Raw genomic sequence first — 16659 nt, 5'->3', positions numbered from 1 at the left:
TAATTTCTTCATATATTTCTTCATATAACAGGTATTAGCTTTCCAGTTCATTCTTACATTTTTTGCTCCACATCAATATTTTAAGATTGTAAGATATCTTATTCCTTGTCTAGAGTGATGATTTCCACTTTTTCCTTTTCCTGTGACCAAGCATGATTTGCCTTCTAGTCTGGACAGTACCACTTGATTTGTGTTCTTCTGGATTAAACATGAATGCTGGGAATGTGAAATCATAGGATCTTTAGAAAGAAAGCCACTCTATCAAATTATCATAGACTTGCATAAGTTTTACCATGAACCTTTTATTTGTCTTTACCCAAAATTGAACACTCTTAATTACTCAAAATCAGGTGCACTGTTGCCAGACTGTCATACATATTGCTCTTCTTTGCAATACAGTTTGTAAAATTTTTAACTGGTGCTCTGTTAGTCATAATGTTCACTTATGTTCATTATAACTTCTTACTCTTTTTGGCCTTAAAAACCTAAAGAGCAAAGTTATTTATTGAATGGTTAAAAATTGAAACCAAAGATGATCAAATCAATACTTTGAAGAGTCACATCTTTATTTCTTATAACCAATTCACTTATCTGTACCAGTCCAGAATCTGTCACATTCTGATCCTATTGAAAATCCACATATGTTTTACTTTCATGTTTTTTCTTGACCACCAGTAGAGATACTAGTATTCAGTACTGTATGTATGTTTTAATTTTTTATTAACTTATCTGAGTGTATACGTAGGTGTTTACACATACACATGCCTGACCTAAAGGAAATAATTTAACCTAAATAAAGAACAAGAGTTCACAGATCAGCTTCCTATAATAATCAGCAGGATTTCAGTTCTCCAGGCGACATGGTTCAAATTGGGTGCCTCTTAACCTAGATCTGTGTCTTGAATAAGCATGTTACCACTCAGCTTTTCCACATTTGAATAGTGGAACTTCATCAGAACTTCATCTTATGGCAGCTCCATCTTGTAAATCTGTATAACCCTTGTAAAAAGTTTAAAAGGGAAGCAAGTGAAACTATGCATAATAAGAAATTACAGCTTTCCATAGGGGATTTTGTACATTATTTTTCATACATTCTAATCTATAACTATAACCATAACTATAAAACCATAGAGAAATGCAGGTTGTTTGGTTGCAAGGTACCTCTGGAAGTCCTGTGGTCCAAAGCCTTGAGCAGGACTACACTCACATTTAGATCAGGTTGTACTGGGCCTTAGCCAGCTTATTTTTGAATCTGAGGATGGAAATTCCAGCACCTCTCGGGGAACCTGTTCCATTGCTGAATCACTGTCTTGAATATTTTTCCTTATCCTTTGTGAGTTTCCGATGCTGCAACTTGTGACCAGTGCTCCTTTTTCTTTACATGTGCATTTCTGAGAAAAGTTTGGCTCTGTCTTCTCTATGGCTTTGTTAAATGGTTGAAGTGAAAAACTAGATCTCCAGTTTGCTTTGCCAGACTGAACATACCTGGCTTCCTCTGCCCCTTCTTAATTTTATTTCTATTCTCAAATGGAAGTGTGGTAATGTATATATTATTTTTCAGAAATGAATGTGTGTGTGTGTATGTGTATGTAGATAATTTTTCATAGAAGCAGATCCATTGCACGTAGTGACTGGCATGGCATTGGTGATACTGAACCAGCATCATACCTGACTAGACCCAACTACATCGTTGCATCTACATTGCTCTCATTCAGTGCCTCTTCAGGGATCTCTGTGTAAAATTATATTATGAAGTGGATATTTGTTAACCAAATTAGGACAAGAATGCAAGAGAATTTAGAAATGAGAAAGGGCTGGAAATCAAAAAGAGTCACTCATTTTTTGGTTCTTACAGCCACTGTCGTTATAAATAAGAGACAAGAAAGAATCTGCAAAAAGAAAAAAAATAATCAGCCAATGCTCATTGAAGACCAAAACTGATTTTCCCAAGTTAAAATCACGGGCATTTATTGAGTATTATAAAGGAATATATTTACTAACAGGGCAGTATTCAAAGGCATAAAAGTTTAATCAGTATTATCCACAATAAGTAAATTTAAAATTCTTAAAACTGTGTGTTCCCATCAGTCTTCAAACTGGGTTAAATGTTTTTGCAGTAAAATGTCCACTAATAAACTGTAAAACTTTTTTGTTCTAGAAATTTTTTGATGTTTTCCGTTAATGAATTGGGACGTTTTCAGCTTTTGCTGGAATCCTCTGTAAGCACAGATGGAGAAATTAATGTGGTTTTATTTATTCAGATGGAATTATATATTTAGCTTATACATAATATGGCTTCAGATAAAATCTGTTTTGTGGAACAGAGTTTTAGCATAATCATGATGTGATAATTACCAACAGGTCAAAGGTTATGATGTTGAGAGGTTTTGTCTATTGTTTGATTTGCTTTATAGACAGTTGAGTTACTGGAGCATACAACAAAATTTCTGAAGATTATATCAGTTTGTATGTTAACTTCCTAAATACTTTGTTGGATGAATAGATACTTCTCAGCAAAAAGCAATTGTTTAATCTTCACAGCAGAATAGTATTCAAAAAAGTGTTGAAGGCCTTTGTATAAAATATTTCCAACAAGTCAAAATGTTACTTTAACTTAAATGAAATACTTGAAGTCAGTTAAACAATGGTATTTAGACATCTGAGTCACATACATATTCTAGAAAAGTTTTCTCAGCAGTAGCACAGAAGGTTTATAATACTTTTCAGGAATTAGTAATTTTAATTTTCTTCATCTTAATTATGCTTCTAAATTTTAAAATTCACCTTAAGATTTCAGCAGTGCAGGCAACTAGAAATTTTAACTGCATAGTGGAAGACAAGAATCCACTGCATATGTTATTTCTTTAGAAATTAGCATAAATGGAACTCATTGTTTTGTACCTGGTGAACATCAGTAGATTTTTGTACAGTCTGACATGCACATGGTATGTTTTTTAGCAATATGGAATGGTGTATGGAAAAAAGCAAAGAACAGCTTCATACAGGAACCATTTTTTATTTTCAAGAGTTGACAAAATGACACTCTTTTACTTCTCAGAGTTTTCCAACCTCTTTTTGAATATGCTCATGTCTCAGCAGAATGAGAGAGAGATTTCACTTTGATTTGGCAAAGATACAACACAGACATTAAAAACCACATTTTGTATATGAGCACTGGATTCTGTTTTACAATTTAACATTTTGACAGTGTTCCATTGGTAATTTCTGTATGTGAATACATTAATTGGATATTTTCCAAAGTGGATCGTCCCTTAAAATTCCATTAGATTTTCTAATTTGTGATAATAGAGAATTGTATGGAATGGTTTTAATAAGATTCAGAAATAAAATAGAGGAGCAAAGCAATGATGCTTTAGAAGAGTTTATTCCCTGGAAGCAGATGTCTGCAAGTGTGCACAAAGGCAAGGGAGAAAGCTTTCTCTTGGTTAAACAATGGCATGCTGTTCGTTTTTTTCTTTTATATGTTTTTCCTTCGGCTAAAGAATCCTCGGGAATTTCGCCTTAAAAATCACTTTGCAGACATTAAGGTTCTAAAACAAATCTTGGAAATACCACAGCTGTGATTTTCTCTGCATTTTTCTCTGTGCCATTTCCTATAAATAAAAAAAAAAGAGATGTATGCATGCATGTTAAGCATTAGTTACATAACCGTGCAGCATACGGCTGGGAGCAGGTAGAGTACATCTGGGAACAGGAGGAATATTGTCCCTATCCATGGGCATGATGGATAATGAAAGGTGTAGTTTGGTGAGTGTGTAACGCTAGCATTGGGAGGAGCAGTGACTTCATATTTATGGATCTCATCAACTTTTCTTCTTTAAGGGAGTGTGCAATAAAAGGCAGATTTCTTCTGGAATTGCGGCAGTCGCTTATGTATTCACTGGCAATGATCAAAGATTGGAAGTACTTAAAGTCAGACAGTGGGATGCAAATTAGTCATAGTGAAGCTAATTAGCACTCTGAGAAGTCTTCCTGCTAATATTGTAGTTCGTATATGAATTTACATGATTTTAAATCAAAGCAGGATGCTGTAGCTGAACCAAAGCCATAAAGTCGTTAAAAGAATTAATTAGGTGGAACTTTATGATCTGTCTTGCACAGAAAATCAGAGATCCAGCACTACAGAGGGAAACAGGAGATCACTTCTCCAGCCTCTACAATTTCAGCTCATAAACATATTGTTTCAGCTATTGCCCAGCAATTCTCTTCTATCTGACCCCTTGTTCAATACACTAAGTAATAACCAGGTTTTGTGTTTGAAAAGTCTTTCTTTTTTTCCAAGCCCTGTCAAAATCTTAGCTCATCTGATTGAAAATATTATTACTGTTTCTTAAAACTTTTGTCTTCCTCTAAGTATTCCAAAATACTCATTTTTTGTACTGTTCAGAGGGAAGGGAAATGTTCTGATTTCTCAGCGGGTTCCGTTAGCGTGCACTCCTTCACTCCTGACAGTTCTTAATGATGTGTGGGGGTCTGTATGTTTGGATCATGACACTAAACCAAAACTTCTTCCTAATAATGTGTGCTGGAATTACTTAAGAAATTTTACAAATACTTGACTGGAAAATTATGAGGGTTTAGTCATTATATTAATTTATATGTGCTTTTCAGTCCCTTGCAGTGTCCTTCTCTGCTGAAGGGCGTGCTGAATATAAACTACCATTTCTGAGAGATACATTAACCAGAGTCTTAGATATGTTGCCATGGTGTGGAAAATATTTAGTTTTACTAACAAACTTTGTTCATTTAGCTAAATGCATTCTTAGGAACCAATCTTAGCAGAAAGTTTTTTAAAATTATTTATGTGAAATGTTGATGCCCTTTGACAAAATAAGGAGCAGGAGAAGCTTTTCTTTCAGGTTAGTTGAAACTAATATGGGCCTGACAGTTGTTTTGCATGGCATCACATACTGTAAAAGTTCAAAATGTTAAACCTAAAAGAAATGAACAAAAAACCCCTCACAAATCTTTAACCTGAAAGACAAAGCCAGAATACCCAATCAAACCTCTGAGAATTGTCAAGATGTCTGACTCTTCGTTTCCATTAATGCTCTATTAGAACAGGTAGACTTTGCAGGGTGTTTTGGTTGCCACTAATCCAATAGTTTCCACTGTTTAGGATTTTACCACTGAAATGTTAATTTGTCTCAGTTGTACCTGAGAGCTTGAGCACCTAAGTAGATATCTTTTCCGTGTCCCAAGGAACACTTATGTAAAACAGACAGACTGGACTGCTTAAAAGTTTTGTTTATTAGTTTGTATCCTCTGAAACCCCTCTTCAAGAAAACAATCATTAATGAGTGAAGAAAATAATTATGTATAGAAGCAGATTTCTAAATTAGCTGAAAATAACTTCACAAAACAGTTATCTCTGCAAGCAGTTAACAGGTTATAATAGTAGGTGATAGTTTTATGCATGCTAACACTTTTTTGCATTAATTGTTGACCTTTGTTTAAGGTAATGAAAAAGAATCTTGAGTGCCACCACACTTTGATCCTCTTCCACATTTTACTGATACCTTTATTTCAGAAAGCCTCACACCTCACTTCTTGGTATTCTCACTTCTCTGAGTTTCGAAGGCAGCCCAGCTCTGGCTAGGCTGGTAGTGCTTGAACGTTGCCATCATTGAGATGTATACTTATTGTGTGTCCAAAATCCAAACAAAATACTATTCTCAGCTATTTTCAGTCAGTAGCAGTGTAATCACTTGCAGTTAGAAGTTGGTGAAATTCTTAAACTGTACACAAAAGCAATCAAGGATAAATCTCTTCCCTTCTTCACATTAACTCCATCTGAATAGAAACATTAAGTTGAAAAATTAGGTGAAATATAATGGCTTGTGAAAAACTAATGCTCTCATGTGCATACCTGCAGTAAATATGTATCCAAGTTGTATGTAATAACAACAGAATATAACCAAATCCTGCAAAGTGTTCAAAGGGTAAACATGCATCTCCTGCGGCATTTTTTTGACTTGGAAAATTGTTTGCAAGGAAAAAATATAATAAAGCAAAAAGCAAATAAACTAAGTCATGCAGAAGTTATATAACACCTACTGAATAATTTAAATATCTGCATTTTATTTGAAATTTATTAGATTTTTATTTGGGTATGTAGACCCAAGTAGTGTAACAGGCTTCTGCACTGTGAAAAATCATGGATCTTCTCTTACAGAAATTTGGGGTTATTGAGTGCTGCATTGAATTCATTTGTGGTAGGGTTTCAAATCCCCTTTGAAACAGAGATGGTAGGGGTTCTAAAAGCGAATTGTCATGACCCTCTTGTCGAAGATAAGCCTGCACTATAACAAGAAAATGAAATAGCAAGCTTGGCAGCACAACCTGCCAGGCTCTGAACAGACAAGAGGAGAGGGATGTTTAGCAGCTTTCACAGTGGCATAACTCATGGAGGATTGTGGCAGTGACAGGTTTATAGGAATTCATGGTGTCAATACTTGGTTTCACTGTCAGGATGATTCCTGTAAGTGCTACTGGTGGGTTCTGGTGAGTAAATAGTTAGTAATTTACTGTTATCAACATTCAACTATTTCTGGTTGTGTGTTTACTTTAAAAATAGTGCTTAAAAAATTCCAAATCCTGTCTGATTGACAGTGAAATGCTCTTTACTTGAAAGTTTGTTTATGGAAAGTGATTCTTTTGACAGATTTAAAAGTGTCTGGAGTTTTAAAAGACTATTGCCCAATAGGCATTAAGTGAGAGACATTCTATTTTGTAAATATTTTCACTTATATTGGGGATTTTTAAAGAACTTTTGGAGCCAAGTACTGCATTAAATCTGAAGACAGTGGCAAGCTGATAATCAGCAGTTTCCAGCTTTGTTTTAATGTTTTGCTAATGGTTTCCATTTCTGTGGCCAAGATTTGCAGTGGGTGAAGCATGATGTACATCCAACAATTTGCAAGAGCTTTCAAATACTATTGCACACTCATATTTTCTTTTTTTGCAATAGCTCACTTAGAAATAAACACTTTTCAAAGTAGCATATTACATTTAATTCCACTAACGTACAGTGCTTACCAAGAAAATGAACCAAAAGTTTATTACAGTAATGGGCAGTTTGCATCAATTTGAAATGCTGAAACAGGTTGATTATTTTCTAAGCTGATTATTTTGGAATAAGATAGTGGAGTGAGTTGTACATGCAGTGTGCTAGCTGTCAGATTCCTCAGAATTCCTGCAGAATCCTCAGAATTTCAGAAAGAAATACGTTTTCTGATTTCCAAGAAGAAATGAATAATAGGATCCTTCACCTCAGAATGATTCTAATAAAAATCTTGCTGAAATAATTTTCCTTTTAAAAAGGAAATGGTTTGTTTTGTAGTGAATATGATGAAATGTTAAAAAAAAAAAAAAAATCATGTAATGTCCTCTCACATTTTACAGCTTTTTTAGCAAAGAAAATTGAAGCAACTGATAGAACAGGACTTTTCAGTTTTAATTTTTTGTATGTTTGGCATGACTTGGTAATTTATTTTTTAAAAAACATGCTATATTTCAAGTAAATTTGTTAGTAAACAAAAAGAAAAAAGAGAAACACCAAATGTAGCAGGAATCCCAGTGGAAGTTAGTTATCAGAAAACTTTCTATTAGGTTGTGTAGAACTGGGGCAGGTCATAGAATTGTGGCAGCCTTTCACCAGTTTTACAAGTCTAAGTTGACAAAGAGCAGCTAACTTTGATATGTAGAATTACTGCTGCCATTTTAATCAAAACCTTTGATTTAGCCCTGTCATGAAGATCCTTTTCCTCTTTCACATGTGTCTTTTTTTTTATCTGATTTGTGATTCCTTTGAGCAGACTTCCATCATTCTCTTCAGTATTTATCCTCTGTCAAGTTTGATGATGTTCCAAAGTCCTTCAGCATAAAAGATACATCTGGCTCATCATTGTAGCCATCTTTTTCTTATAGGTATTTGACAAGGAATTGTTATTCTGCATAGGACTTTTCATTATTGAAGGGAAAACTGAAACTGGAGAGATTGCAGCAGGAATAGAAACCTTTGAGGCTGCAGGTCCAGCTGAAGTTTCTAAGTGTCTTCAGCCAGTGACTCCATACCTATGTGATGTGCCTTATATTTAACATTACAAAGTAAATAAATTCAAATTTTATTCAGATATTTCTATGGAGTTGACTTTTAACAGATTCACATACTTTTTTGTTTGTTTATAGACCAAAAGTACAGGTTACTGCATGAAGTATATCCTGAATTCCAAGTCAGTCCAGAGAGGATTAAACAGTATAAGGCAAATACATTGCTTTTGTGATTAACAGGTTTTCATTTCATCACCCTTGTCTTTGATTCCTTTAGATCAAAGCTAAAACTTTCAGAGCCCTTCAGTCTGTTTTGGCAGTTATCTGAAAGATCTGTAGGAAGTAAACTGACAGATTTTAGTTTTAAATAGTTATCATCTTGATAGATCAGCAGAGAATCATCCAAAGGTCTCTTTTTAAGGCTTTCCAATAACGTAAATACATAGAGTCTGCCAGCATTTACTTGATTTCTTTAGTCTCTTTCAGTTTCATCACTTCAAGATGACTTCAGCAATGCAAACTAGTATCTCATCTCATTTCATCTCATCTCATCTCAAACTTTTAGAGTTTTAATCGGTACCCCTGATTCACTTATTCTATGTCATCTGCCTTATTTGATCTTCTCTTCTTTGCCTTTCTTCTGACTCCTCCTCTCCCTTCATGCCAAATGTTGATTTTCGTGTTCAGGATGAAAGGTTTTTATATGTGCTTTCTTTTTATTTAGAAACAATTGATCCTAGTGCTGGTCATTTAAATATTTACATGGGACATACCTGAGTAACCTTTCTAAATCTTGTGTTATTAAAGCTTGTTGGAAGCATCTATGAAACTTTTAATACTCCAGGCAATGCATTAATACCATGTGTTTTGGAAAACACCTTTCTAGAGTATGTTTAGATACTGCTGTAGCTACCAGCCTATTATAATACGTATTCATAAAAATCTACTTCTGTATAGATTTACACAAATTATTGCAGCCTTGTATGATTGTAATAATCGCATGCACTACGTGCCAAGTGCCTGAACATAACACATGTACTAATACTTTTACACTTCTGTCATTTTGTGTTTGTCTAAAATTATTTGTAAATATTGTCTTACATAATTTTCTGTAGATTTTTTTAGGGGTGAATAAAAAACATTGACCTCTAGGTGCTACTTTGTTCAAACTTTCGGTCAGAACTCAACAATACTGTCTCAGTTATTTTGCTATATTTTTTTCCTCTATACAATTCTTATGTGTCCCTCTTCTTCCAAAGTGTCACAGTTTGTTTGACTAGCTGGAGAAGTCTTTGAAGTCCACAAACATAAATACTAAGCATACATAGATTTCATACAGTGTATGGTAACAGTCATGAGAGGTTCACAATTTTAATGGTAAGAGGCACTTATAAGAAAGTAATTATGTAAATTATAAGAAAGAATTATAAATTATATATATATAATATATATTATATATGTATATAATATGTATAATATATTATATATAAATTATATAATTATAAGAAAGAATTATGTAAACTTCCCTGTTTTTGCATTTCTTTTGCTTAGTTTAATTTATTAAAGACACAAAATCGAGCAGCTAATAAATACTTTATTTCCCAGTCTGATAAGTTTAAGTTAACACTCCCTTCTACCTTCTATCTGGCATGCAAATAAATAACCATTAATTTTAATGGTTCCAAAGTCCTTTCTTGTGCTACAGGTTGCAAGACTAGAAATAAAAGATAAAATCAGACTGTAGACCAGGCCATTTTATATAAGCTCTGGGGCTCCCCAAGGATGTCGTAGTCCATACAGCCTACATGAGTTATGGAAGGATGCTAAATTAAAATATATACTTAGGTGGGAACAGGCATCTTTTCAGCATTCTTCTGTAACAACTGTCCAAATTTCTGATCTCAATTAATTGAAAATCTGGGGTTTTTTTTAGTAAGCCTTGGTGGTCAATAATTGTACGGGCACACTATTAGTTGTACAGTAAAATGTATGCATCTGTTTTCAACCTTCTGCTGACTTTTTTCACTGCACTGCAATCTTCCATTAACTTAACATTTTAATTACAAATTCAAAGCTGCTGTTTCCATAGTTTTCTATAAGTTTTTCCCTGCAATTAGTTGATTTATATAATGGTGGTGGCAGTATGGTGTGGATATGTTCCATGCAGCCAAACTATAATTCTTGGGTTCAACTCCAAAATAAATTTCCATATGAATTTAGCCTCTTGGAAATGAAGATTCGTGGAAAAAAAAATAATTATTGATGAATTTAGTTGCTAAATGGAAGGTAATTGTGTTTTGATTTCCAACAGTCTCATTCAATCTTTAATGTGAAACACAAAAATTTACTTGAAGTGCTAGGAATGTTAATATTCATTGGCAAATAACCTCAATTTTTTAGGAATTGGCATGGTGTCAGTTCTTAAAATAACACATAGATTAAATAATAAACATTTTGTGGTTTGATATAAGTTAACTTTCTTGCAGACTTCTAGTATTTCATATCTTGGCTTGGAATTTAAATACTCAAGTAAAGCTGAATTCCTGTATCTATGTTAGAAAAAATGGTTGAGTATTGGATACCTGGCACTGATTGATTAAAATCAGTCCAGATATGGGGCAATCTTCAGTTAGCATAGAGGCAAAATTAAGAGCTTTACTGTCTAGAATTTGTATGTTGGGCAGGCTGTGTTAGGGTCAAGTCTCAGCACACAGATGGAGGTTTAGGACAAAGTCATTGCTGAAGACAAATTCCACTGTTAACACATACAGAGGTTTCTATTTGGTAGTGGTAATTTTTATTTTACTGGAATTGCTGGATTCATTAGTGCTTCTTTATTTCCATTTCCTTTAAATTAAGTTTAGGTGGGTGATTTAGATGCAGATTTCTACAGTGTTGACATCTACTCCTGGTGTATGAATTCTGCCACAAATGTCTCTCAACTTCTTTTTGTAGCCTCTGAAAAGCAGATGAAGTTAGTTTGCAGAGAGTCTTCTGAACAGCATCTCCAGCCCTTCAAGAAGAAATTAGAGGAATTCTTCCAGAAAGGTAAACAAACACATTTAGAAAAAAAATTAAAATATTTGCAATTACTAAGTTATACATAATATAAGCTGCATAAAACATCTGTTTCCTCTGAAATTTCCTAGTATCTGTTATGGATTATATTCCTTCATCATGTTCCCTTCATCTCACCCATTTCCTATTAATTATTTTCCGCTTTGTTCTGTGAAAAAGATATTCACCAGAGACTAAATTTATTGGAGGACTCTAAAGCTTCAAGGCTCTAATGAAAAATACCTTTCTAGAGAAAGCCCACATTCATAAATGAAGCGATCTCATCTTTTATCACTAGAGTGGGCTTACAAACTGACTAATTCACATTTTAAAATGTTGCCTTGTGTGACAGAAATAGGCATAAGCAAGTGATTTCCCAGAGGAGAGAGTCTGGGGACAAGAGAGGTGAGATCCAAGGTGCAATTTGATCAGCAGTTCAAGACAATGGAATCGCCAGTTGCTTATCTTGAAAAGTCCGGTGCTCTCCTTTCCCAGACTGTGTTCCCAGGCACCTGCTTCTGCCAGGACCATGGTCCCTGGAGCTGTGCAAATTAGATAAGGGAAAAGATTATTCCCCTCCTCCTAAATATTACCCTAAGTATTCTCTGATAAAGAAATTTTAAACAGTTTAACAGTTTACTCTTTGAGAAGTCAAGTGAACTATCTGCATTTACTAATCCAGGCTTAGCTAATCCATTGTCCTAATGTATTTTTTAATAACTTTATTTCACGAGGCTTTCTTACTAAATTCATTGATAAGTGTAGTGTTTTATATTCAGCAGTCCCTGTTAAACTGTGCTGATCAATAAACTAATATTCTTCACCCTTCTCCCAGGCCACAGGGCTCAAAAGATATATTTATATTATTGTTTTTTCTTCTAGCTGCATGGGTATTTGCACAATATTAAAAATACAAATTACTTGCCACAGAACTTGTGAAGGAAAAAAAAAAATTATAATCGAAGTCTTCATGTCTCTGCAAGGCAGTTGTATTGCCTTCCCAACTTATTTAATTGAAAATTTTCACTTACAGTTTAGCAATAACCTCAGGATAGTACCATATATTTGTACAGAAGCAATTGATCCTCCTGAATGCTTCTTGATTTTGCTTGCCAAAGCGTTGCAGCATAACAGAGCAATTGTATCTTGTACAGATGAACTGATTCATAGTACTACTGTAGGAATTACCCTGATAGATCAGCTCAGAAATGTATTATTACATCTTCTGTACAGTCAACAGTCTGTATTCTTACACACACATACCAAAAAAAAGGCAAAATAAGGAGTTCATTCCCATCAGCTAGGCCATTTATGGGAAAGCAGGATTTCATCATGTGTAACCACTGCGTGGGAAGGAAATACCCCAACTCAGGACTTTCCCCAGCTTCCTGTCATTCCTGTCATTCCCCAGGTTTATTGCTGAGCAGTGTCACATGGTATGGGACATCCCTTTGGTCAGTTCAGCCATCCCAGTTGTGGCCCCTCACAACTTGGGTACCCCCAGCCTCCTTCCCATGGTTAGAAATGGAGAAGGCCTTGATGCTGTGCAAGCACTGTTCAGCAGCAAGTAAAACATGGGTGTGTTACCAACTCTTGTTTGGTCTCAGATCCAATATACAGCACCATACCAGCTGCTATGAAGCTAACTCCATCCCAGCTAAAATCAGCAGAAGGAATAGCAAATGAATAATACCACAGTCCCCCCCAAAAAAATAAAGGCAAGACAGTGCCAGCTTTCTTCTGTAAAGCTGAGCTTCCCAGGTTTCTGATGAGTGGAATATGATAAAAATATCCAATTGGTCTTTAAAGATTAGTTCTACTTTAGAGAAAATTACAATTTAGTTGTGCATTAGAATATCAAATAGAAGAACATACTCCTTCAGACATTTACCCTCTTTATGCCTGTCAATTGAGATATATTTATCTTTGTCAGTGTAACAGAAAAAAAGAAAAAGATGTGGTGAGACACAGCTGCATGGGCTGCCCATGGAAGCTGTGGCTGGCCCCTCCCTGGAAGTGTTCAAGGCCAGCTTGGGTGGGGCTGTGAGCATCCTGGTCTAGGGAGAGGTATCCCTGTCCATGGCAGGAGTTTGGATCTGGGTATCTTTAATGTCCTTTCCAACCTGAAACATTCTATTATTCTATGATAAAGTTCCATGAAATTTTGTAAGATTTTACACTGAAAATAGGTGAAAATAACAGAGAAATCCCTCTCAGTTTATGGTACTAGCATAGGCACTGGACAAATGTTAAGCTCAGAGGTTCAGTTCAGATAAGTGTCTGGCAACTCAGCTGCTTCTCTGAAATGAAGATTTCACTGATAATAGTAAGCATCAGTTAGGCATCTGCTTTCACTTTTGTTTGTTTAAAAACAGTTGTGGCTGGTTTAAGCAAGTGTAAGAAAAAATTGTCTGTTATCTTTCTGCCAGCTCACAGCAAGTCTCCAAAGCTCAGATGCTTTTCTGAAACTTCTGGCTTGAAGGGCTGGAACTCATAGATACTCAGGCTTTTCTCACACGCACAATTTCCCATCATTTATAGTCAGTGCTAAGTTGAAAATACTGTAATAAAAAACCATATTGATTTGCTTAAACTGTATTGTTTACATTTCCTAATTGGAATTAATACCAATTAAATCTAATACTTGCTGTGCTGTAACAAAAAACACTGAGAATGTTATGGAGACTGACATTTTAAAATGCTAGGGGGGATAAACTGTACTGCTGATGTCAGTGCTGGTTTGTATAAATGTAATGTAGCCTAGTGGCTTCAGCAGGGGGTTGGGTGCCAGAACCTTTAGGTTCTAAACCCACTTTAGCTACTTGACATGTAACACTAGAACAGTTGTTTAATTGCTTTTTCAGAGAGCACTTCACTTTTCTTGTACACAGAATGTTAAATAATGATTCTGGCTACTTTATGTAGTGAAAGAAAATCTTTGTCAAGTATTTTGTGATTGACATGAAAGACATGTAAACTGTGCTAATACTTCATTTGATATGCCTGTGGTATTTGAAAAGGGTTAGATTATTCTCAAAATTGAGATAATCTGTAGTAGATTTGATTATATGCAACAAATTACATTGTTTTTACTATAATACAGAGACCTAAAAACTATGTAAATATACAATTTGTTTCCCATGGAACTACTATATGTTTTTTTTCTGACATTTATTCATAATGTTTTCCATTCTAGCTTCCGTGGTATACTAAAAGAAGTTTAAAATAATTAAATTATTGGCTGTTTTGAATGATCCTTAATTTATTAAATTCTTCCTCAGAATTGCTGAGAAGAAAATTCTTTTGAAACAAAGCTATCTCATGCAAAAAAATCAGAATACTTAGATGGATATGCAAAATACTCTATTTTGAAAAGGAGAAAGGAAGAAGTTTATTTACTGCAGCTACAAAGCTCACTAGAAGGGGTGCTGGCCAGTAGCCATTGCTGTGAGGTTTTCATTACATATTTTACTCCTCTTGTGCATTTTTATCAATAATAATAAGAACCAGAAAGTAATTAACATACAGGAGTAGGCGAGTAGCCTTATTTCTTATTTTGCCACTGGAGTATTGCATATTGTCTGTCCTTTTTAATAAATGTGGAGATGCATAACAGATTCATGCAGGATCTTGCAAAATCTGATTCCAAATTCCCCTTCGTTGGTTCCAGGTCAGAAAGTACGTAAAGACTGTACTCTGGGCTCAGTTTCTTCTCTCATATACTGGAATATGTAAATAAAAAAATTCTTCAGACTTTGTAGCAGTTAGCATAAGAAGAACATAGCTTACTGTCTTATTTCTCTAAGAATAAAGCATCTTGATGATGAAGATTTTCCTGTTAAAGGAATTAATTTGGTTTACAGCAGTGTCTGGGAAACAAGTAGTCTGATGTCAAGTCACAACAGTTTTTGAAAATCATTATTAGTGGAAAGATTAATCCCATAGCAAAATTATCCTGTGTTTAGAATTCTAGCCTAGGACTTAGGAAACACAAGTTAAATCCATTGCTTTGCTACAAGTGCAGTACACTGGACTGTCATTTCACTGTGCAATAGGAGAATAGCCATAGACCAAACCTTCAGTATAGTGTCAGAAGGTAGTGCATTTTTCAGACAAGGTTAGCAGCCACATAGATAATGTCAGTAAATCTCATTTTTACTGCTGAGTAATTTTTTCTTAATAATTTTAGCAAGGCTGCATTAGCTACCTGGGCATGCATCCAGTCTGTTGTGCTTTTAAATGTATATCTGATGCAGAACTGGAGCTTTGATCCACATTCCCTCATTTGGAATGCACCACAGAGGATTGTTGAGTTAATCCAGTGGGAAAGAGTATAAGAAATAAATCCTAGCAAGATAGGCCCCTTTCACCTGTATGTTAAATACTTTCTGTTGTTAATTATTCTTGAGGGGAGTATACCAAGATATTAAGAAATGTTATGAGAAAACAATATCCAAATGTACTGATCAGAAACTCTGATGGAAACTACCACACATTCTGACATGAGGATAGGGAGGATACAGAGGGGACTTGTATGATTCCATGACATACCTGGCTGCCTAGGAAGGCAGAGACCTAGCTCCTGACATATTCAAATATGTGAAGTAATTCCACATTATTAGTTTGATCTAGGTTATATGAAGAATTGTTGCTTCCTTTCTGATGCATGTCTCATGGTTTCATGCCTTTCCATCAGTTCCACCTTCATAGCTTTATTTCCAGAAAAATAATTTCTTCTGTTTGAATGTAAATTTTCTTTGCATACTGTGATTCTATGTTTTCTTACAGAAGTATTAAGCAGTAAGAAGATGAAATGCTGTTTCTTTATTTGGAGTCACTGATTTTTTAGATCACAGAATTCTATGTGAAACCTTGTTAAAGTATATTTGACTTCTTTTAACCAAGTAATTGAAATTGAAATAATTTACATATTGATTTCAAGTTATCATCCAGGATGATACTTTTATTATTGTTGGTTTACATTCCTTAGATCCCTGCTCGAATATTAGTATTATAATGTTACTTCTTTCCATCTTAAATTTATTTTCACCCAATCTTACTGTTTCCGTTTACTTAACGGTATATAAAATACCATTTCATAATAGCTTGCATATAACAAATTTACACCACCACAATCTTTTCTTTAAATCTACTGTAGTATATTTCAGTTGGTAGACTTCCACTCTCTTGCTCATATTTTCCTACTTGTTACTGTGTAAATAAATATTCCATCTTAAATGCTATAGATGTTCATACATGGTGATTTATTCTCTTCATCCAGCAGCATCTGTTGTATTAACCCAGAGAAAGCAACTTTTCTTTCTTTATAGCCCTGTATGTATTTTGAGGATAGGAGGATGATAGTATAATTTCTTACACTACAGCTGAAAAGTCTTTTCACTCAAAACTGTAGTGCTTTTCAGTCAAAGCAGCCTAGCAAGTATGAAGCAGGATGCTTACTAATGTCATTTAGTAGCAGTGAATCAAAAGCCAAGAATACTCCAACCCAACATTATCAGTACCATTTTC

The 16659-nt window shown here is 34.7% G+C and overlaps 1 protein-coding gene across 4 annotated transcripts in view; it reads left to right on the top strand.

Moving 5' to 3' along the window:
• FMN1 (formin 1) overlaps nt 1-16659 on the top strand; it is a 189882-nt gene that overhangs the window by 141727 nt on the left and 31496 nt on the right. For all 4 annotated transcript variants that reach the window (XM_071744341.1, XM_071744339.1, XM_071744340.1 and 1 more), the window contains one exon: nt 11029-11121. In XM_071744341.1, coding sequence (XP_071600442.1) covers nt 11029-11121 — 93 coding nt within the window. The remainder of the gene's footprint in view (nt 1-11028; nt 11122-16659) is intronic.

Source organism: Heliangelus exortis, chromosome 5, assembly GCF_036169615.1.
Source record: "Heliangelus exortis chromosome 5, bHelExo1.hap1, whole genome shotgun sequence".
Taxonomy (NCBI): Eukaryota; Metazoa; Chordata; class Aves; order Apodiformes; family Trochilidae; genus Heliangelus; species Heliangelus exortis.
The sequence above is the reverse complement of the archived record's forward strand: the minus strand, read 5'-3'. Positions and strand labels throughout refer to the sequence as shown.